This window comes from Pantherophis guttatus, chromosome 4, assembly GCF_059756535.1.
Source record: "Pantherophis guttatus breed Tessera chromosome 4, ASM5975653v1, whole genome shotgun sequence".
Taxonomy (NCBI): Eukaryota; Metazoa; Chordata; class Lepidosauria; order Squamata; family Colubridae; genus Pantherophis; species Pantherophis guttatus.
Genome location: NC_142066.1, coordinates 15,675,216 through 15,699,957, shown reverse-complemented (window position 1 = coordinate 15,699,957; position 24,742 = coordinate 15,675,216). Strand labels below are relative to the sequence as shown.

The 24,742-nt window shown below is 40.6% G+C and overlaps 1 protein-coding gene across 1 annotated transcript; it reads left to right on the top strand.

Moving 5' to 3' along the window:
- Positions 1 to 1,390: 1,390 nt before the first annotated feature.
- LOC148113770 (vomeronasal type-2 receptor 26-like) lies at positions 1,391 to 23,512 on the top strand. The gene is made up of 5 exons (XM_087893362.1): positions 1,391 to 1,675; positions 11,617 to 12,465; positions 13,473 to 13,700; positions 20,469 to 20,595; positions 21,113 to 23,512. The coding sequence occupies exons 1-5, from the start codon at positions 1,391 to 1,393 to the stop codon at positions 22,009 to 22,011; spliced, it is 2,388 nt and encodes a 795-aa protein (XP_087749488.1). The 3' UTR covers positions 22,012 to 23,512.
- The last annotated feature ends 1,230 nt before the right edge of the window (positions 23,513 to 24,742 follow it).

The following is a 24,742-nucleotide window of genomic DNA, read 5'->3' as shown; positions in this document are numbered from 1 at the left end:
CATCCATCCATCCATAGATTCAGCAGATCAGTGTATATGCATTTAGTGGTAGGATCCAGAATCATAAAGACCATGGCATACTAAATAGCTGGATGATGATGAACAAAGTAGGAGTAGGAGATCTTAAATTAAGGGACAGTCATTTTGCCTGCTGCATGAGAGGGTCCTTCTTGTCCCTGAGACTTCTTGTGTGTTTGTTGCTGCTGCCACCAACAGATTGTGGGATATCTCCTGCAGTGTGTACCATTCGTGAGTCTCTGAAAGTGCAATACCAATATCTTCAGCCAGGTGATGTGATAATTGGTGGGATAATTTCACAGCTTTTTTCCTTTTCTGGAGGAGCAGACTTCAGCTCACACCCTACACCCAAGTGTGATGTTGAACCTGTGTAAGGAAAACCTCATTGATTTCTGTAATTCTTGGTTATTTCCTGGCAGTGCCACTGATATGCTTTCAGCAACCTGACATAGATTCAAGAAATCAGATTAATTTTACTCCTACATCCATTTATTCTGATCTTCTGGTAATAGAAAAAAGGAGATTTTGAAATAGTGGTCAGACCCAACACACACATGTGGTAATCATGTTATTTTTCATCTCTGCAACTTCTGTCTTATCGCTCTTAGGTTTAACCCAACTATTTGGCTTAAACTTAAAGCTCCAGCACTGAGCAAGCAGTTGGATATTGTGATCTAAACTTCTCTTCTAGCTCTATGATTCTATGATATTTGCCAGATCTTTTTGTATGCTCTGAGTTTATCTGAGTATCTGAGTTAACATCTGATAGAATCAAATCAGTCAGTAAGACGTGCTACATTTGATTGTGTGAAGTGGGAAAACCTGCGGCAGTTTTGGATCAATCTTTTTTTGCTTAAAACCTTGCTACTATACACGTAGCATTATTTATATCCATAGTCCTCCTACTCAAAAATCATTGGGGGGAAATCTCTCCATATTTCTCTGACCTTGTGAGAGGCCGGAAGCAAGTGATTGTTTTGTGACAAGTATGCTGGGTTACATGTAATTTGGTCTGATCCAGGAGGAAAACAATCCACCGTTTAAAAGTTTCACTGCATAAGTTAATGAAGCTATATTTAGTGCAATATCATCTGTAATGTAAAACACTTGTATTTGTTTTAAGGATACATTCTGTGAAAATGGACTGTTGCCTTAGAGTTTAGGACAGTTGAAATATTGGAGAAGGGCAGATCCATTATGAGCAAACGAACTAGTCTTCTAGTTAAAGGTAACTTCATTCTAAGTGTCAACTTTCTCATTCTCCAATGTTCTTCAGCAGTAAATATAGGGTACCACTTACAGGAGTAGGATGCAAATGTTCACAACACTGAACATCATGGCTTACTCAGGATATGTCTTTTACTTTAGTGTAATGCTGAAAAAATATCAGCACACCCTAGCCTTGGCATTTGCGGTGAATGAAATAAATGGAAACAGCATGATCTTACCCAATCGGACGCTAGGATTTCATATCTATGATAGCCACTTTGATGCCCAGATAACTTATCAGAACACGCTGAACTTGCTCTTTAATCAGAAACCAACTTTTCTCAACTACAAATGCAGCAAGAAGATACCGGCAGCTGTCATTGGGGGTACTGACTCAGAAACCTCCCTTCACATAGCTACTATCTTAGGGATCTACAAGATTCCTCAGGTAAGGTGGATTGCACCTCTATTTGTTTAGGAACTTATTATCTATTACAGTGTTTCTCAATCTTGACAATTTTAAGATGGATGGACTTTAACTTCCAGCTTATGTACTTTAAAAAGTTATTAAGATATTTATTATCCACATTTATTAAGAAAATATTTTCATTTGTTAAGAAACTTTTTTTTTTTGGTAATTTTTTATTTTATTTTTTAAGACAAACAAACATTTAATACATCAATCCTCCCTTCCCTGTGACACCTCGGTGTTATCTTCTAGGCTTCTTCTTCATCTTCCATAAGTTTCTTCTATCTTCATATTCATCCAAACCATTCTAACATTTCATTTCTAAATCAATATTATAATCATCATTTGTACACAATTATAGTATCAGTCATTTATATCTCTTTTCCAACCAACTATAAAAATAATTCCATGTTTTAAAATATTATGATTCCTCCTTATCTTTAATCATCAAAGTTAATCTATTCATTTCTGCATAGTCTAAATTTTTTTTTATCACTTCTTCTTCCAATGATATTTTCTCTGATTTCCAATTTTGAGCATACACAATTCTTGCAGCTGTTATTACATGTATAATCAAATATACTGTTGCAATATTTTCAGGATCAGACTCAATAAGATTAGTAAGAGTTAAAGGTTTAAATATATTTCCTTTTATTTACAATAGGCATTCTATATTCACTGAATATTCACAGATAGAAGCAAGGAAAAGGGTGCATGTAGCTCCTTATATATACAATGGGTGGAGCTATATGTGGGAGTGGTGAATTATGAATACATTAACAAGTGAAGAATAAGTTAACCCCTGATACCCCGTTCATATACTATTTACACGTTAGAGAATAAGGCATTTACATCTGACAAATCCCCCTCTAAATGCCGATTCGTTATGCAACACCAATTACATTCAGATTCAGGACAATACAAAACATACAACTTAGAAGTTAAATATTTATGTTGCTTAGAAGGTAAAGGCTTTGTCAATATGTCAGCTAATTGTTCTGAAGTATCACAACGCACTGCTCTGATAAATCCATCCTGAGATAATTGTCTCACATGTTTAAATTTTATATCTATGTGTCTGGACCTTTGTCCAATAGCATCAGATCTAGATATTTCAATGGCTGCTTTATTGTCTTCATGCATAACAAAAGGCAAAGCAGTTTTTTTCCAAACATCTGAAATTAAATCATTAAACCATACAAGGTTATTTGCAGCTTTGGATAAACAAACATATTCCGCTTCTGTAGTTGAAGTGGCCACTAGTTCCTGTTTACCAGTGTACCAGTAAACTGGACAGTCATTTAATAGGAATATATAACCAGATGTACTTTTTCTACATGAGGTGTCTCCAGCCCAGTCCGCATCTGCGTAACATGTAAGCTTTGGTTCTTTATTGTCATTAGGTTCTAACATTAAACAAAAGTCTAGTGTACTTTTCAAATATCTTAAAATTCTTTTAACAGCTTCCCAGTGATACATTGTTGGTTTGCTGACATGTCTGGATAATAAATTGAGTGGTAAGGCGATATCTGGTCTTGTCCAATTAGATATATAAAGAAGTGAACCTATGATTGATCTATAAAATGTGTTATCCTTGAATTCGGGGGAAGATTCATCAGTATTTCTTAGAAAATCAGTTTGCATAGGAGTATCACAAGGTTTGGCATTTTTTAAATTGCATTTATTTAAAAGTTCTATGATCTTATCTCTCTGAGTAAGTTTGAATCCCCTTCTAGTCTTATTAATTTGAACACCAAGATATTTGTTTACTTTGCCTAGGGATTTTAACGAGAAATGTTCATTTAGCTTAGTTACAAAAGTTTCTCTTCTCTCTTTATGTTTTCCTATGTATAAAATGTCATCCACATAAATCAATACAAATTCAATGTAATCATCACCCTTTTTGACAAAGAAACAGTTATCAGCAGTGGTAGCGTTGAAGTCCATGGTTTTAAGTACTTTTACTAAACAATCATACCATCGTTTACCAGATTGTTTTAACCCGTATAAACTCTTGTTTAACAACCAAATCTCATTTTTTGTTTGTGTATTGACTGTGAGGTGCTCTTACGTATATTTCCTTATCTAGTTTTGCGTGTAGATATGCAGTCTGTATGTCATATTGAAATACATCAAGATTGAGTGCTGATGCTACCACTAGAGCTGTTTTGACACTCTCTGTTCTTACTGTGGGGGAATACGTGTCAGTATAGTCCTCCGGATATTTCTGTGCATAACCTTGTGCAACTAGTCTGGCTTTGTATAGAGTATTGCCTCCCTCTAAGTTCTTAATTTTATATATCCACCTGGTACCAATAATTGTTTTATCTTTAGGTGCAATTGCAGGTGTAAATACATTTAATCCTTGTAAACTTTCCATCTCCTTTTTCATCGCTAATTCCCATTTTTCTTTTTCTTCACGAGGGAGTTTTAACACTTCCTCATATGTATTAGGTGTTGTTGGCTCACCATCCATGTGCATTATATAATCCTTGTATTTATTTGGCATTTGATTTCTGGTGTTTCTAATAGTTTTTTCAGGTTTACTATCGTTATCATGCAAATATCTTGCTTCCTTTTTTGTTAGTGTGTCTGTCTTTATTTTGTGTTGGCTATTTGTCCAAGTTTTGGTTTTGTTTTTATATTTGTTGATATTTTGCTTTTCTATGGTCCCTTTCTCATGAGATTTTGTATCTTTGTATTTATTTGGAAATATTTCATTAAGATGTAATTTAGACCAGTTGGCCTGTTCATGGAACACAGCTGTTCTGGATACTATAAATTTGTTATTATTATCAATGAATCTGTACCCTTTAGTGCCAGTCTCATATCCCATAAATCTGAGTCTTCTGGATACGTTTTCTCCCTTTCTTCTTAATTGCTTAGGTATGTGTACGTCTGCAGTGACTCCGAATATGTGCATATGTGCTAATTTTGGTTTCCTATTATACATCACTTCATATGGTGTCTTATTTACAATGCTGGACCAGGTTCTATTTTGTGTGTAATTTGAATAATGTAAGGCTTCTGACCAGAATTGTTTGCTTAAGCCAGCATCTTCCAATGTGCATCTAATCATGGTTTGTAATGTTGAATTCTTCCTCTCTACAATCCCGTTCTGGAACGCAGAAAATGGACTAGATATGTAATGTAACATTCCTTTGTCTTTTAACCATTGGGAGAATTCTTTAGACATGAATTCACATCCCCTATCTGTCATGATTTGTTTTATTTTGATATTGTGTTGTGTTTCTATGCGTTTGTAAAATTCTTTAAATTTTTGAAAGGTTTCATCTTTGTGTTTTAATGTATAAACAAATCCATAGCGGCTATAATCATCTACTATTGTCAAGAAGTAACGTTTTCTATAAGTGATTGATGGAGTTAATGGGCCAACTAAATCCATGTGTACTAAATCAAAAATTTTGTTAGTTGATCTAGTAGATTTTCTTGGCCTGGGACTAGTTTTTAGTTTTGTAGATTTACATACTGAGCATTCCAAATAGTTTTCACAATTTTTTATTTTAACACCTTCTGCGTGTTCAGTCATTTTTTGTACTACAGGAAAACTGGCATGTCCTAACTTCCTATGTAAGATGTGAGCACACTCATCATGAATTGGCTTACCTATTTTTGGTTTTTTTTCATTGTGTGCATCTATGTGATCATGAGATATTTTACATTCATCATTATCACTGTTGCTAATATTTTCATCATCTACTTCAATACAATCTCCCATATTTGAATCAATGTTATGCAGCCATTTTTCCTTTGTTATCAGATAAGGTAGGCCTCCTTTAATCATCACAGTGCCTATATTTATTTTATTCTTCTCTAAAGTCGCTTTTCCTTTTGAAAAAACAATGTTAATGTCAGAATCTCTACTTAGTTTTATGGCACTTAGTATGTTATGAGGTATTTCAGGTATTAGCAATACCCCCTCTATTTTTCCTAGACCAGGCAGGGTTACATTCCCTCTACCTAATACTTGAACCTTTTCTTGGTTAGCTACCTTTATTACAAATTTATCTTCTGTAAATGAAGACAATATATTTTTGTTATTAGTGGTGTGATTAGTTGCTCCAGAATCAATAAGCCAATTATTGTTCTCATTTTGCTGTATGTTAGTGTTGTCTTGTTTATTTAACCCATTCAGTGAGCCAGATTTTCTATCCTTTGAATTATCTCTGCCCCCTCTATTCTCTTTGTAATTTGGTGGGCTTCTGTATCTATGTCTATCTATGGAAGACTGTCTATAATTGTATTTGTTCCTATATTCTGACCTATGTCTTTCCTTTGAAATCTTGGGGCAATCTCTTCTATTGTGTTCCCTGGATCCACAATTGTGACATTTAAATGTTTCATTATATTTTTCTTGGAAAGCTACTTTCCTATATGGTTTGTGTTCTGTGTGATTGTTAGAACGATTTCTTCTTGAATTGTCTTCTGCTATCAATTTATTGGATAGACTTTCTATGGATAAGTATCCTAGATTGATTGTGTCTAAATGTGACATAAAATTGTCCCATGATGGATCAAGTGAGTTGATAATAACACTTTTCATTGTTTGGTCTGAAATCACCTCCCCCCTCAAATGCAGCTCAGCTCTTATTTTGTTTAAAGATATTAAATGCTCACTTATGGAAACCCCTGGTTTTATCCTAGATGAAAAGAAATCTTTAGACATCCTTGTGGTGGTAGCTACACTATCACTGTGAAACAAATTAAACATGCATTGAATAATTTCTGAAACAGTCAGATTTGGCTTAATGCTGTGATACATTGCAGGAGACACACTAGATATTATTAAGAAAAATGCTCTATGGTGTAAACAATCTATTTTTATAGTCCAAGGTCTTTTTGGGGGGCTAGTGATAAAAAATAGTAAGCTTTCCTTCATAAAGACAACCTGGAGCTGTTGATACCATTCTTGCAAGTTAATGCCATCAACCCTTAGCTTCGGGAAGTCACTGGGTAAATTTCCGACATTATTGGGTCCATTACTTACAACCTGAGGTAGTCCGTGGTCTCGTAAATGCAGAAAATTGCAAAACGGCGTGGGGATGCTCGCAATGAGTCTGCGCGGTCTTCTCGTCAGTTCATGTCTTCCCGGGCCGTCTGCGTAGTCTTGCGCATGCGCGTTGTCCATTTCTTCTTTGGAGTCATCGTGGAAGGTTCTCCCCATTGCGGCTCGCTCGTTCTGCTCCTCCTCGGACGAATCGGTCTCTGGTTCGATTTTGGGAGTCCTGACGACGGCGGCTGTTCTTCCTCTTCTTTTGAGGGCGTTGGTGCTTGCTTCGGTCTGTGGCGTAGGGCGGTATCGGCAGGGCTCTCTGGGTTCGGGCGTCAGCGCTCTCGTAGTCAGGATGGGAGCGGGCAGGTCTTGAGGCATTGGCTTGCTCGCTCGCTTCTTCGTTAGCTTTTTAGTAATTTTTAGTTTTGGCCCAAATGCGGCAAAAAGCGTTTTCATTGCTGATTTTATTTGGTAGTTTGTTGAATCACCTTCACTTTCTGATTCTGATTCTTCTGAGGTGTTTGAATCTTCTTTTTCATTTTCATTGTCTGGTAATGTTTTTCGCGCCAGAAATTTTGAATTGAGCTTTTTGATTGGCTCTGCTTCGCTCATCTTGGTGGCCTGTTGAAACCAAGATGGCTGCCGTTCAAAATTTCGCGCGGGATCACCGTTTTTCTTCTTCGCAATGATTTTCTCTGCAGTCATATCACTCACTATTTTTGGGTCTTTAGACTTTTCATTAGTGATGTTTTTCTCTCTCGCTGCTCCGCTGTTCTTCAGCATATCTTGGAGGTTCGCGATGAGGCTTTCATCATTCTTCTGGCTCTTTAATAATTTTAATATCTCTGACCTGAGTTCGTTATTCTCTATCTCGATTTCCTCCTGGTCATCATTTTCATCTATTATTTCTTCGTCTTCAGTGGTGTATTCTTCGGATTCTCTCGAAATTGCGTTTGTGGATTCGTTGATTATTTCTTGTTCTGTTTCCATTTCTTTGCTGTAGGCCCTGGTGTTGGGCCTATCTTTCTTAGACATTTTTAAGTTTTTATTGAGTCAATTAACCATCCTCTGCTACCAGCTTGTTGCAATATTTTCAGGATCAGACTCAATAAGATTAGTAAGAGTTAAAGGTTTAAACATATTTCCTTTTATTTACAATAGGCATTCTATATTCACTGAATATTCACAGATAGAAGCAAGGAAAAGGGTGCATGTAGCTCCTTATATATACAATGGGTGGAGCTATATGTGGGAGTGGTGAATTATGAATACATTAACAAGTGAAGAATAAGTTAACCCCTGATACCCCGTTCATATACTATTTACACGTTAGAGAATAAGGCATTTACATCTGACATATACATTTTCCTTACTCATTTTTTCTGGAAAGATATCCAGTAGGAACAACTCTGGTTTAAATTCAATACGTTGTTGTATCATTTCTTCCAGCCAGATTTTAATCTTGTACCAATAATTTTTTGCTTCGGGAGAAGTCCACCACATATGATAATAAGATCCTGGTGTTTGATGACACAGTTTCTGCAAGATAAAATCACTCAGATTCGGACCGGGTTGGACTCTGACTGGACAGAGTCCGTTGAGGTGACAGGGCCTAGTCTTGGTGGAGACATCTGGGTTGAGTTTGAGCCTGTTTCATTGGATGACGTGGACAGAATTATGGGTAGGCTGGGGTCCTCCACATGTTTACTGGACCCTTGTCCCTCCTGACTAGTTTCGGCAGCCAGAGAGGTGACTGGAGACTGGATTCAGGCTGTTGTCAATGCTTCGTTAAAGGAAGGGGTCTTTCCCGCTGCACTCAAAGAGGCAGTGTTTCGACCCCTCCTCAAGAAGCCTAGCCTGGATCCTGATGTACTTAACAACTACCATCCAGTCTCCAACCTTCGCTTTTTAGTTGTTGAGTCCGTGGTGGCACAGCAATTCCCTGAATTCCTGGAGGAAACTGACTACCTTACCAATCTGGTTTCAGGCGTGGCCACAGCACAGAAACGGCATTGGTCGCCCTAGTAAATGATCTCTGATGGGCCAGGGATGGGAGTTGTTCCTCCATCCTGGTCCTTCTTGACCTCTTAGCGGTGTTTGATACCATCGACCATGGTATCCTGCTGCAGCGGCTCAGGGGGATAGGGTTAGGAGGCACTGTCCTACAGTGGTTCTCCTCCTATCTCTCGGGTCATCTGCAGTCTGTTTGGGTGGGGGGTCAGGGATCCTCCCAGAGGCCTCTCACTTGTGGGGTGCCTCAGGGATCGGTTCTCTCCCCTCTGCTCTTTAACATCTACATGAAACCGCTGGGTGAGATCATCCGTGGTTTTGGGGTGAGGTATCATCAATATGCTGATGATACCCAGCTTTACATTTCCACCCCTGACCACCCTAGGGATGCCCTTTCCGTGATGTCCCACTGCCTGGAAGCGGTGCGGGTTTGGATGGGGAGGAACAGGCTTAGACTCAACCCTTCCAAGATTGAGTGGCTGTGGATGCCGGCATCCCAGGATCTGGAGGTTCCATCCTTAATGATCGGAGGTGAAACCCTTGCTCCCTCCGATAGGGTCCGCAACTTGGGTGTCCTCCTGGATTCTCGGCTGTCCTTAGATGACCATCTGACAGCCATAACCAGGGGGGCCTTCGCACAGGTCCGTCTTGTGCGCCAGTTGCGCCCTTTCCTAGACCAGGATGCCCTCGCAACAGTCACTCACGCCCTCGTTACCTCTAGGTTGGACTACTGCAACACCCTCTACATGGGGCTGCCCTTGGGATGTGTCCGGAGGCTTCAGCTAGTCCAGAATGCAGCCGCGCGGGTAGTTACGGGGGCGTCTAGATACTCCCGTGTAACACCTCTCCTGCGTGAGCTGCACTGGCTACCGGTGGCACTCTGGATACGTTTCAAGGTGCTGGTCCTTACCTATAAAGCCCTTCATGTCTTAGGCCCGGGGTACTTGCAGGACCATTTCCAGCCATTCTCCCATCGTCCTGTGCACTCCCACAGAGTCGGCCTCCTCAGGGTGCCGTCGGCCAAGCAATGTCGGCTGGCGACCCCCAGGGGGAGGGCATTCTCTCTGGGAGCCCCGGCCCTCTGGAATGGATTGCCCACTGAGCTCAGGACAGCCCCCGACCTTCTTTCCTTCCATCGCGAGCTGAAGATGTGGCTCTTCCGCCAATTAAACTGATCTGTTTGGGGGTACACTGGCATAATTTTAAATCGTTTTAACTGGGTTATTGATTTTAATTTTGCATTGTATTGTGATTTGTATTGAAGTTGTCATTTTGTAAGCCGCCTTGAGTCCCTAGGGAGAAAGGCGGCATATAAATCGCAATAATAAATAAATAAATAAATAAATAAATAAATAAATAAGTAAGTAAGTAAATAAATAAATAAATAAATTTCCAGCACTTAGCTGATTTATCTTTAAACATTTTTGCTAACTTCTCCGGTGGCATGTGCCATCTATAAAACAGTTTATATTGATTTTCTTTATATGCTATTTATTTGACATTTATTATCCACATTTATTAAGAAAGTATTTTCATTTGTTAAGAAACTTATTATCTACAACTTGTTGTTTACATTTTCTCTATAGTGATGTACCAAAAACACACAGAAATAATATAACTTCTTCTAACTTTATGGTGGGAGTATAAAGAGTTTTAAGATCTCATTGCCAGCACCACAAAATATGCGTAACCTTTTTTTTTTTCTTGTATTAATGTGATGCAATTTCATTCTTCTTTGCTGGTAATGTGATATTTCAGGAAGAGTGAGAGTTATTGCATTATTTGCTGTGTGGCAAATTTGTTTATAAAACTTGATATAATCATACAAGTTATGAATGGATAATATGAATAAAAGGGGTTCCTTGTTGGAAGGACAAAACTTTGTCCTTCTCAACAGGATTCATGTTTTAGATTCTCACAATGCCAATTGGTTTTTATCTTTAATACTAGCTGAATACCCGTGTTCTGCTATAAAGCTATGTGATCGGGCTTGATAAATCGACATTTACAGCTTGATAAAAGGAATGTTTCATATTAATTGTTATGTTAGGTTTAGTTGGCACTGGCTAACTAACATGCGTAGTTAACTAGAGATGGGAAATTGGATGAAAAAAGAAATAATATGTATAAATGCAGATAAAAGAAGTCATGATAATATGGAATCACTTATGCAGAACTAATGGTGTATTTTATTATTTATTTATTCATTTATTTATTTTGGTTTGGTTTAACACATGTTAAGAAGGGAGAAAACTATATGCTACATAGAGTCAGTTTGTGAAACTAAAAACTAATGTGTTCTTCTCCTCACCTTGCTTTGGAAGTGGGAATTAGGTAATTTAGGAGAAACAGAAAAGTTACCCTGTTTCCCCCAAAATAAGACATCCCCTGATAATAAGCCCAATCGGGCTTTTGAGCGCATGGCAATAAGGCCAAGCGCTTATTTCAGGGTTCAAAAAAAATATAAGATAGGGTCTTATTTTCGGGGAAACATGATAGTTGAACGCAGTCTGTGTTTAATAGCATGAGAGATAAGGTCAAGAATGGACAGGTGAGAAATGAATTTGGAAAGAATACAAAAGTGTATGAGTGTGTGAGGAAAGAGGTTCATGAGTTTCTATTATATTCTATTATATGTAGAAGGTATGAAGACAATAGGTTGTAAATAAAGAGGAAGCAAGATTTTAATTGGTCATTAAATATATTGACTGAGCATCAGCATGGGAAGACCACAAGCCTTTTTATTACACTACATTTTTCTGAAGATAAAATGTTGAGGAGAAGAGATTTTAAGGCTACAAGGTGAGGGGAAAAAACCTAGCATTATAGAAAAGGTCTTCATCTTGTAGATATTTTTATATTTCCCTATTATGAATGTAATTATGTTGGCCTTTAGGTCTCCTATTGTTTATATAGTCCACCAGTGAATGATATAAGCCACCCGTCTTTCTTATACCGCATGGTACCTAATGAAGCACATCAGTATACAGGAATAGTCAAAATGTTCCTGCATTTTCAATGGAAGTGGATTGGGATCATGGCCATGGATGACGATAAAGGAGAAACATTTGTGCAGACCTTGGAGAAAACCTTTTCTGATAATGGAATCTGCACTGCCTTCTCTGAACGAATGCCGCTCCAAAACAATGTTTTAGAAATGGTTGATAAGTTCATTGACATGTTTAGGAAAATGGCCCTGTTGCTGAGTAAAGCAAATGTCAATGTCTGTGTTGTAAGTGCTGATGCTCACATAATGTTAAAATTGCAGCTAGTGTTCAACGTTGCCGAATCAGACATGATGCTGCCTGTGCAGAAAGTATGGGTGATGACAGCCCATTGGGATTTTTCAGTGGAGCCCTTTTTAGACAATTTAAACATGCAGATCTTGAACGGCACCTTGTCCTTTGCAAGTCGCACCTCGGAGATGTCAACGTTTCAGAATTTCCTTCTATTTCAGGACCCCCGTTCTCTGACAGATCATTTTATCAGAGTCTTCTGGGAACAAGCATTTAAATGCTCATTTCCAGATTCTGCAACAGACAAAGGAAGCTGTACTGGCAATGAGAGACTAGAAAGCCTTCCGCATTCTTTTTTTGAAATGAGCATGACCAGTCAAAGCTACAGTGTTTATAATGCTGTCTATGCTGTGACACAGGCTTTGCATGCCCTTTATTCATCCAGAAGGAAATACGGAGCAGTGTTGAATAGAGATCACCCAAGGACTTCTAAATCACAGTATTTTCAGGTAATGTTGCATCTAAAAGGCAGATTTTTAAAATGCATCATTGATATTGTTAATATTAGTGCCTTCACTTATATAAGAAGGATTCTCATTCTGTATATAATGCCTTACTGAGAATTCCCAGAGAAGATGCACAGAAGAAAAGACAGTGAGTATATGAGTAGTCCTTGACTTATGACCACAATTGGGACCAACATTTCCATTCCTAAGCAAATCAGTTGTTATCAAATTTGATCACATGACTGTAAGGATGCAGCAATAGCTATAAGTTCAAGGTCTAGTTATAAGTTATTCTTTTAGTGCCATTGTAACTTTTAAAGATCACTAAATGAATGGTTATAAGTCTAGGACAACCTGCAAACCACAGAGATAAATACGTGTAAATAGACTCCACAATGGCAATAAAAGGACTAACGTTTTTCTGAGAGTATCGCTTTTGTAAGTTTTGAAAGAAATGAGAGATGTATTCTTGCAGATGCAGGATGCTACCAAATCCAGAATTTAGGATTTTATCCAAACTTTTGCAGAACATTCTAATTTAAGTAAATAATAAAAACTGCACAATAAGTTATAGGAGAAAAAAAATACATAATTACAGTCCTTTGGAAACTATCCAGAGTCACTGGAAATTAGACAACATGTAAATTTAATTCAATAGAAATAGTGGTAGTAGAGATAGTATCAATAGTACTATTCCCCTGGCAAATAGTAAACCTTGGCTCTGAAATAATTGGATTCCCATCAGTGACATAGGTATATCAATATATTTCTATGCTAAAAGAAAATTTAGTTTGTTTATTTGAAATACATTGCCTGCTAGTTCTTCGTATGCTTTTCAAACTGAGCTGAAGTGAAATATTTGATTGGGAAAGGAAATAATGGGACTCCCAATAATGGAGTGATAAAATAATTAAATAGCTTCAGAGAATATCAAAACTTTTTTCCAAGTCAAACGTTTTTCACTTCTTCCACCACTTTGGTAACACTTGCGAAAACGTCATTTATTCCAGCTTTATCATTTCCTAAGTCAAGTCTCCTTTAACAACAGTGCCGGAGACAAGGTGTCTTTTGACAAGAAGGGTGAATTGTTAGATGGATTTGACATCATCAACTGGGTTACTTTCCCTAACAAATCCTTCATGAAAGTAAAAGTGGGACAAATGGATCCTCAAGCCCCATCAGGCAGAAGGTTCTCCATCAATGAAAGAAAAATCACATGGCCAGCCCATTTTAACCAGGTAGGATCAAAATGAAGTTTCCCATTTGAAAATGAAAATAGTTGGCCTTCTTTTCTGGAATTAACGATTGCCAGTATTGTTATGATAATTGTCAGGAAGAGAACAAACTTGACATTTTCAATCCTGTTTGTGAAATTTTTTGCAAAGCTAGTTTGCAAGGGGAAGGAGGACTGAAAGAAATTGATGGCTTCCATTCTCTTTTTCCATAAGGAAATGGAGAACTTTCAAGTGAGAAAATGCTCAGGTCCTCCAAGAAGGTTCTACTGCTTATCTTTAATACCTTTGATTGAGGTATTTAATACCTTTTTATTATTGAGTATTGTCTGTCTAGCATTTATCACCTCACCCATGCTAAACTTTCAAGTCACATAAGCTCCAGGCTGCAGGATGATAGTTGTTTTCTCCATCCCCTTTATATAATTAGTTTTGGGGGATTATTGTAGATTTCTTACAAGGTTGAGAGGGCAATCCCAGATAGCAGTAAATATATTTCTTTCAGGGCGCAAAGAAAAGAATATCTGCTGTAAACACCATGTGATATCAGAAAGAGCATCCGAACAATAAACACTAATTCTTGTGGAGGATTTTAGATTTCATATAGGTCCCCCTAACTGAAGTGGTCCCTGACTTTCAGTAATAATATAATGTATACATTGACTCTATCCATTGAGCAGCCCTGAAGTCAAATACAAACAACTCAGAATAACCACAAGACATTTATTATTATTATTATTATTATTATTATTATTATTATTATTATTTAATCTTTAGTGAGATTTACAGCCTTTGAGGCTGGTTAATAGCTCAGCAGCTCGAGTCCTAACCAAGGACCTAGGAACTGTTAAGGTATCGTCAGGGGATGTAAGCTTTTCCAAGTAAGGTGGTTTTTGTAGAGTCAAAATGTTCAAGTCTGGTAAATTTAGAATTTCTAAATAGCGGGGTAGCCCTTTGGGTATTACTCCAAGGGCTCCAATTACAATCAGGACAACACACGATTTCTTTTTCCACAGTCGCTCAACTTCAATTTGCAAGTCCCGGTACTTTGCGATTTTTTCTTGCTGCTTATCTCCAATCTTTTTTCTTTTCAACTATTGTTATGTTAGGTATGTTGTGGACCAAGTGCCTGTCAGTCTGAATCATTATTATTATTATTATTATTATTATTATTATTATTATTATTATTTAATTAAATTAGTGGACCAGAGGAATACTATTGATATAATTTACTTGGACTTCAGTAAGGCATTTGATAAAGTAAACCATAACCTACTACTAGACAAAGTTGAAAAATGTGGGTTAGACAGCATCACAACCAGATGAATTCGTAACTGGCTGACTGTTATGTATATAGTTTTGGTGGGAAAGTTTGGATGTAATTGCTCTCAGCTGATTGGCTGATTGCCAAGACTGTAAAGTATATAAAGGGAGCTGTTTCCCTTAGTCAGTTGCTGGATTCACACCATGAAGTAAAGAGCTATTGTCACTCACTGCCTTGCTGTTGTGTCCTCATTCACCCAACTTAACATTGGCGATGAAGGTGGGATCTTGAGGCACAAAGCTAAGGAAAGAGCTGAAGCCACGAAGCCACAGATAGAGCTGAAACAGAGAATCCAGCCAGGCGGATGAGCAGATCACCCAAAGAGACAAATACGATGTCTGCTTACATGCCGCCAACGCCTTTCGACCTTGCCAGAGAGAAATGGGGGTCTTACATGGCTAGATTCGAATTTTTCCTAGAGGCAAGCGACCTACCGGGGCTCTTGGACAACAGGAAAAGAGCTCTTTTCCTAAGCCATTGTGGATCCGAAGTGTTTGACATGGCCAAGTCACTATCTGAACCAACCCCGGTTCAGACTGTATCGTGGCAAGCTCTACAGTAGCGCTGAAGGCACACTACGCCCTGGCGCCTTCCAAATTCGTACAGAGGTATGTGTTCCACCAGTGGCTGCAGTGAGAGGGAGAGACAATCAGCGCATACATGGCCGCCCTGCGTAAGGCAATGACACACTGCGAGTACTGAGACTTGGATGACGCGCTCCTAGAGCAACTAATCTGCAGCTTGAGAGATATTCGGCTACAGAGAAGACTGCTCGCCCGGGCTAATCTAACTCTATACATCGCACTAGATGAGGCGAGGGCTCATGAATCCTCTACAAAGGCTGCAGAAACCCTACAGACGCCAGCTCAAGGACAACACAGCGATCAACCCCGGTACACTGTGAGACGGTCCAAACAGAAAGCGAGGGGGAGTCTGACGAAGACGTCTTCCAGACCGAAAAATACCAGCAGGACCAGAGAGACCACCGAGAAACCTGTGCGAGCTGCAGAAGGTCCCACCATCACCAGACCTGTAAATTTAAAGATGCCATTTGCAGGCACTGCGATAAGAAGGGCCACCTAGCAAGGGTCTGCAGAGCTACTCAACCAGCCAACCATAAGTCACGAGGCGCCTCCAGCCAACCAGATCCGGCACCGCAGAAAAGAACCAACAAACATGGCGACTACCGGAAGGGCGTGAAATTCAAAGACTGTGAAACCTACACCACCCGCATTGGCCATGCAAGCACAACGCCGGCGAAAAGGGTGTACACCATGGTCGAGATAGAAGGGAGCGAGTGCAAGATGAAGCTCGATACCAGCTTGCCGCTGACCATCATGTCCTGGGCCAACCTACGGAAGGCTGTACCCAGCATCCAGAAGCACCAGCTAAGATACCAGAGGCTCGGACTACGCAACTACCAGGGCAACCGCATTCCAGTGGAAGGACACGGCATATTCCAAGTCATGTACGGGGAGTACTGGAAGAAGCTGCCCCTCACTGTGGTAAGCCAGAATCTGCCAAGCCTCCTGGGATTGGACTGGTTCGATGCCCTGGGAATGGGGTTCACTGGAGTCCACAACGTGAGCAGCCGACAGGAAAGCAACACCCTGAAGGACGACCTGATGCAGGAATTCCAGGACATTTTCGATGAACGGCTCGGCAAGTATGTGGGGCCCCCTATCTTGTTTAACCTCAACCCCAATGTTGCCCAATCCAGCTAAAACCCAGGAGGGTGCCCTTCGCCCTAAAGCCAAAGATAGACATTGAGCTAGACAAACTGATCAAACAGGGGATGTTAGTTCCCATCTACCACGCTAAATGGGAGACCCCAATTGTGACCCCAGTTAAGCCTGATGGGTCTGTGCACATCTGTGCAGATTATAAATGCACAATTAATAAGGCTCTCCAACAGAGCGCTTATCCAGTACCCATTGTGCACCATTTGCTCCATTCCCTGGGCCCTGGCAAGATTTTTGCTAAACTCGATCTTGTGCAGGCATAACAGCAACTGCCAGTAGATGGCACTACCCCGGAGGCACAGACTATCGTAATGCACAGAGGTGCCTTCAAGTGTACTAGACTCCAACTCGGAGTCAGTATAGCTCCAGGGCTATTTCAGAGCACAATGGAGCGACTGCTACAAGGGCTGCCTGGGGATGTCCTCATCACCACAGAAGATGAGCAGCAATTGGGGGACGGACTAAGGGCAGTGTTAACGAAATTCAGGAGCGCTGGCCTCAGAGCCAAGCGCAACAAATGCATGATCTCAGTCCCCTCTGTGGAATTCCTGGGGTACCGGATAGATGGAACTGGCATTCACCCCACTGAAACCAAGATCAGGGTGATTCGAGAGGCACCCACCCCCAAGAACAAGGCGGAACTACAGGAGTTTTTGGGTCTCCTCAATTTCTACGCTATTTTCCTGTGGGACAGGGCAACAGTAGCAGAACCCCTACACAGACTATTGGTAAAGAGTACACCATGGGTCTGGGGTAAAGCAGAATCTGCTGCATTTGCCGCGGTAAAGAAACTCTTGTCAGAGGACAGTTTCCTGATCCAATACAATGCCACACTTCCCCTTGTGTTAGTCCCCATTTGGCGTAGGGGCTGTGCTGAGCCACAGACTACCAAATAGACTAGAGGCACCCATTGCTTATTATTCCCACACCCTGTCCAGCGCTGAGCGGAACTACAGCCAACTGGACAAAGAGGCTTTAGCAGCTGTATCCGGGGTTAAGAAGTTCCACGAATATCTATTTGGCCGGGACTTCGAACTTGTCACAGACCATCGGCTGCTTTTGGGTCTCCTGGTAGGGGACCGCCCAACTCCTGCTGCCTTGTCTCCCCAGATAACACACTGGGCAATCTTTAGCGGCATATTCATATCGGCTGGTACATCGGCCAGGATTGAGTTTGGGACATGCCGATGCCCTCAGCTGCTGCCCATTACCGGACATTCTAGAAGACCCTACACCTGGAGTTCCGGTCTTACTTATTGACGCATTGGACTCGGGGCCTCTCAGTTCTGTGGAAGTGGTGAGAGCCTCTGCCAAAGACCACATGTTAAAGACAGTCATGAGTTGGGTCATGAGGGGGTGGCCGGGAAAGACTGAAGGCGAGGAATTCAAATGTTTTTGTAAGAAACGTAACAAATTGTCTATGCAAGGGGGTTGCTTATTGTGGGGTGATTGAGTTGTTGTTCCCTTGTGCCTAAGGTTTTACAATTGTTGCATGAGGGACACCCAGGGATTGTGAGAATGAAGGGACTAGCCAGGAGTTACGTATGGTGGCCAAACATGGACAACGACATCACTGAGTGGGTGGGGAAGTGTCAGCCCTGCCAAGAGTCTAAGCCAGATCCCCCCACAGCACCCGCAAGAGAATGGGAATGCCCCAGGGCCCCTGGTCAAGAATCCATATAGATTTTGTGGGCCCCTGTCACAGCCAAACCTTCCTGGTCATAGTTGATGCTTACTCGAAATGGCTCGAGATCAAGCTAATGAAATCCACTACCACTGATGCGGTAATCAGGGTGCTCAGGAAGTTATTTGTCACCCATGGTCTACCGGACACACTAGTCTCAGACAACGGGCCCCAATTCACTGCCACACAGTTCGAGAGGTACCTGGCTGAGCTAGGGATCAGGCACGCCCTGTCTGCCCCGTTTCATCCAGCCAGTAATGGGCGGGCTGAACGTTTTGTGAGAACGGCCAAGGAGGCACTCTCACAATTAGGCCCCGGGGACTGGCAAGCAAGGGTAGATAAATTTCTGGCTGCCCGACATGCCACACCATGCACCGCCACCGGGCGCAGTCTGGCTGAACTACTGATGGGTTGGAAACCTAGGTGCATACTGGATAGGTTACACCCTAACTATTTCCCCAACAGTTTCAAGGGTTCAGAAAAAAACTAAGGGAATTCTCGGTAGAGACGCCAGTGTATGCCAGGAACTACGCAGACGGGCCCCTATGGGAAGCAGGAATGATCACGGACATTACCAGCCCCAAATTGTACAGGGTAGACATGGGAGATGGGAGAGTATGGCGCAGACATGTAGACCAATTACAGAAACGGGTAGTCGCCGAAACAGAAACCATCCTTGACGATCCGATCCCTAACTACCAACCAATTCCAACAGTGAGCTCAAGCCCGAGACAAGCGGGGAAATTATCTGAAGACTTCGGTGTCCAGACCCGACAGCCCGAGGAATTGAGACCAACCGAAGAGGTCAACACCCCCAGCAAAATCCAGGAGGTTCCATTGGCAGAGCGGGGAGAAACAGGAGGTCCCTCCGACCCGCTTGATGCCACACCTCGAACTGAACTGCGCAGATCTACTAGGGTCCGTATACACCCTGGTCACCTGTGTGATTTTGTATGTAAATGTATATCCCAAGTGCCTTCTGGGAAGGGAGGGGTGTTATGTATATAGTTTTGGCGGGAAAGTTTGAATGTAATTGCTCTCAGCTGATTGGCTGATTGCCATGACTGTAAAGTATATAAAAGGAGCTGTTTCCCTGGGTCAGTTGCAGGATTCACACCATGAAGTAAAGAGCTATTGTCACTCACTACCTTGCTGTTGTGTCCTCATTCACCCAACTTAACACTGACCAATCATATTCAATGTGTAGTCCTCAATGGAACTGCATCTACATGGAGGGAAGTATGCAGTGGAGTACCCCAAGGCTCTGTGTTAGGCCCAGTACTCTTCAACATCTTCACCAATGATTTTGATGGGGAACCCATCAAATTTGCAGATAACACCAGCCAACACTCCAGAAGATAGGCTTCAGATACCTTCAGAAGGATCTTGACAGACTTGAACATTGGGTGCTATCTAAGAAAATGAAATTAAATGGTGAAAAAAGTAAGGATCTCAAGCCCCATCAGGGAGAAGGTACTCCATCAATGAAAGAAAAATCACATGGCCAGCCCATTTTAACCAGGTAGGATCAAAATGAAGTTTCCAGTTTGAAAATCAAAATAGATGGCCTTCTTTTCAGCAATTAACAATTGCCAGTATTGTTATGATAAGTGTCTGGAAGAGGACAAACTTGATATTTTCAATCCTATTTGTGAAATTTTTTGCAAAGCTAGTTTGCAAGGGGAAGGAGGACTGAAAGAAATTGATGGCTTCCATTCTCTTTTTCCACAAGGAAATGGAGAATTTTCAAGTGAGAAAATTTATTTCTGAATTACTTCTAATTTGGGACATTAATGTCTCAACATTATTAGTGATGAAAAAAGACTACTTAGAGTAAGGGTAAGGTTCATCAATAATACATGCTATTTTGGATCAGTTGTTTCTTATATGTGTACATATCTGCACAAACACACATACACAAAACTAATGAATATTTTTTAGAAGTATATGATGCATGTACTGATTTCTGAAAATGGTTGGATTCAAGGAAATAAAATATATTTCTCTCTCTCATTAATGAATAGACTATACCTCTTGCTCTGTGCAATGATCATTGCCCACCAGGCTCCAGAAAGAAAAGGAAGGAAGGGAAGCCATTTTGTTGCTATGATTGTAATACTTGTCCATCAAGAAAATTTTCAAATGAAAGAGGTAGGAAATATTGTATTGTTATATTTATTTATGTGCAACTGTGCATATCCATAAAGGCACACAGATATCACACACATAGCAATAGCATTTAGATTTATATGCCACTTCACAGTGCTTTGCAGCCCTCTCTAAGTGTTTTACAGAGTCAGCATATTGCCCCCCAACAATCTGGATCCTGATTTTACCAACCTCAGAAGGATGGAAGGCTGAGTCCATCTTGAGCCTGGTGAGATTCGAACTGCCAAATTGAAGGTAGCCAAAAATCAGCAGAATTAGTCTGCAGCACTGCATTCTAACCACTGCACCACCACGGCTCTGCACCAGAATCATCACATCTACCTTGGAGGACTGAAGCCAATGAATGATGAGAATTATTGCACATTGCAGTTCCAAGAACCATAGTTGTCCACTGATGTTTTATGACATAGAAAGTTCTCAATTAATAAATATTTCTCAGTAAACAAAAGTACGCAAATTTGAAATACTGCTATGAATTCTGAAATACCTATTTTCACAGATATGGATGACTGCTTAGACTGTCCAGAAGAACAATATCCAAACAAGGAAAAAAATACATGCATTCCCAAGGATCTAAATTTCTTGTCTTATAATGAAACTTTGGGCATCACTTTGACAGTTCTGGGTCTATCATTTTCTGTGACCACAGTGGTGATACTTGGAATTTTCATAAAACATCGGAATACTCCCATTGTCAAAGCTAACAACCGGAATCTCACTTATCTTCTCCTTGTCTCCCTCTTCCTCTGCTTCCTCTGTTCCTTGCTGTTCATTGGTCAGCCCCAATTCCTGACCTGTCTTCTTCGCCAAATTTCTTTTGGGATCATCTTCTCAGTTGCAGTTTCTTCAGTTTTGGCCAAAACCATCACAGTGGTTCTAGCTTTTATGGCTACTAAGCCCGGATCAAAAATGAGAAAATGGGTGGGGAAAAGATTTTCATACTCTCTGATTCTCTGTTGTTCCTGCATTCAAGCAAGTATTTGCATATTGTGGCTGTGCACTGGCCCTCCTTTCCCAAATTTGGACATGCATTCTCTTCCAGAAGAGATTGTAGTTGAATGCAATGAAGGATCAGGCAACATGTTCTATTATATTTTAGGATATATGGGATTTCTTGCTCTCATCAGCTACATTGTGGCTTTCTTGGCTCGAAAACTGCCAGACTCTTTTAACGAAGCCAAATTTATTGCTTTTAGCATGCTGGTGTTTTGTAGCGTGTGGATGACTTTTGTCCCAACGTATCTGAGCACCAAAGGAAAATACATGGTGGCTGTGGAGATCTTCTCCATCTTGGCTTCCGGTATAGGAATATTGGGATCTATCTTTTTCCCTAAATGCTACATAATTGTAGTGAGACCAGAACTCAACACAAAGGACCATCTAAAAACAAAAAACTAAAAATTACTAATATTGATTGATTTTGAAGAATTTAGCATGGTCTTGAAAAGAAAGTTGAAGAGATAAAATGTTGATCAGTCATGAGGAAGTGGAATGTGTGAGGAAAAGATGTAGAATAGCTCCAACTTGTCCTCAATGCTCTTAAAATGAGGAAAGTCGATTGTTTGGACTAGATTTCAACTGTCTGTTTCTATAACATATCACAATAAAATAGTATTCCTGGAATTCCTGCACCATCAGATTCGCGACCTGGCTCACTCGAAAAGGTTGATGCAGTTACATAAAGGTTCAGTGACATAAAAGGCATACTACTTGGGTACTATTAGATAGCACTCCTTAATAAACAGTACCTAGAGCATGCTACTCCTGCCGGAGCTGATGGAGCAAGCAGAGACAATTGGAGGAAGTTGGACCTACAAATATCCTGCTCCCATGCCATGTAAGACTTTGTAGATCGCATGAGTTACATCAGCAAGCTATTAATATTTATTGATAATACATTAAGCAACCAAAGGTGTGTTACTACTTACTACGTTTTGAACTGTTCTCAAAATGTCCAATAAATTCTGAGATATGTTTTAGTATATCTGCAGCCAAGTTTCATTCAGCAGCCAAGTTTCAATGTCATATTCACGCAGAACCTTCCACAATTCAGGCTGATTTAGTTTATCGTGCACTTTCTCTAAATCAAATATTGTACTATTTTGTTGGATCGATGTTTCTAGCAATTATTCTTAGTTTAGTTATTTAATAATATGAACAGTTGGTACAAAATCAGTCCTATCATTTACTCACATTTGCAGCAAATATATTTTTATGTATTTACAAAGTTTTCATGTAAAGAAGAGGAAAATATATGGAGAACGCTTAAAGTATATGTCAGGCCTGGAAGCCATCTTTTGCATTGGATCCTCAGGCCTGCCACATTTAGTGTTGTGGGAAGGGAAGGAAGGGAAGATTGCATGGAGCAGGGGAGATATGTAGTCATAATAACATTCCTTACTCTGAGAGTCAAGGACATTTTGCCTTGCACCTGGAGGGGTGTGACTAGGAGATATCGCCAATTGGGACAGTGCATTGATTTGGCCATGTGATGGATATGTGGGTGCTGGGCAGGGAGTTGAACTTTCCTATGGGTGGGGAAAACCTGGAAGCTTTCAGATTCGGGTTTTCCTGCATGTGCCAATATGACATCTCTAATAAAATGGAACTTTGAGGAACTTCTAGCTTCAGAGTCTTCTTTTGTTGGAGGTGTTACTTGTATCCCTGACAGTATAAAACACAAAATGTAGAGGAAGAAAAGCATATTCATGGTTTCAAATCTCTGTAGGAATTTGGAAACATGCCTTTTATCAGATATACTTTATTCTATTTTCCATCCTTCCATCACAAAAGTATTGAGAAGCATAGCATATTTTCTGCAAAATAATTCTTCTAGTTGACACTGACTTGAAGACACACACATACACACAGATATTCCTAATAAATTCAAACAAAGAAATCTAATCAAAAAAATAGATGTAACAACAATTTATTAGATTATATCCCTAATAAATAGGGACACAGTGGCTCAGTAGCTAAGTCACTGAGCTTGTTGATCCAAAGGTCAGCAGTTCAGCAGTTCAAATCCTTAGTGCCGCGTAATGGGGTAAGCTCCTGTTATTTGTCCCAACAAAGTTGTCTGCCAACAAAGCAGTTCTAAAACACGTAAGAAATGCAGGTAGAAAAATAGTGACCACCTTTGATGGGGAGATAACAGCGTTCTGTGCACCTTTGATGTTTAGTCATACCAGCCACATGACCATGGAGATGTCTTCAGACAGTGCTGGCTCTTCGGCTTTGATGCTTTGACACCACCACCTAGAGTCAGGAACGGCTAGCACATATGTTCGAAGTGAACCTTTACCTTTACCTTTATCCAGGGGTGAAATGCTCCTGGTTTGGACCAACTCGGGTGAGTAGGTAGCGATGGCGGCGGGCAGTTCGGAGAACCGGTAGCAAAAATCCCTGCCCCTGCCCCCCCCCCCATGCCCAGCTGAGCCGCGCGATCATCAGAGCCTTTTTTTTCTTTTAAATGGCTCTGACCAGCCAAGCTCTGACAATCCCAGCTGAGTTGCCTGGTAATCAGGCAACTCAGCTTGGATCGCCAGAGCCATGTAAAAGAAAAAAACTTTTTTTCCTTTTAAATGGCTCTGACCAGCCGAGCTCTGACAATCTCAGCTGTTGCCTAATAATCGGAAGGAAAAATCCCTACCCCTACCCCCCTCAGCTTGCTTACTATAGCTGCTGGTCGCAACGCCTTGCTGTAATCCCTGTACAATCCATTGCATCAGCAAGCAACTTTGGAAGGAGGGTTTGGAAGGAGGTGCCAATCTTGGCTGCATCAGAGTTCAGGCATGTCATTTTTCCTATTCTTAAATAAATCAGAAGATTCATTAGAGACTTTGTGTTTGAGAATGAAGTTTATTTAAGGTAGCAACGAAACCTGACAGACAGCCAAGATTGGCACCTCCTTCCAAACCCCTCCCTTTCCGTTCTTCAACCCCAATGTCTCATTGGCCACCATGCAGATCCATCTCTTCATCCCATACACTTTCTTTTCACAGGAATTCCCCCCTCCCTCTGTTGCCCAAGTAACACTATCTGCTGAAGAACCAGGAACTAGGTGAAATTTCATCCCAGCATTAAGCAAGTCTTTCTGTGTCTTTTATGTCAGCACTGAAAGAGATCA

Excerpts from the sequence above, each read along its gene's own strand:
- LOC148113770 (XM_087893362.1), top strand. The coding sequence starts at position 1,391 with ATGCTGAAAAAATATCAGCACACCCTAGCCTTGGCATTTGCGGTGAAT. Across the intron at positions 13,701-20,468 it reads GGCCAGCCCATTTTAACCAG|ACTATACCTCTTGCTCTGTG; the intron begins GTAGGATCAAAA and ends ATTAATGAATAG. Across the intron at positions 20,596-21,112 it reads AAAATTTTCAAATGAAAGAG|ATATGGATGACTGCTTAGAC; the intron begins GTAGGAAATATT and ends CTATTTTCACAG.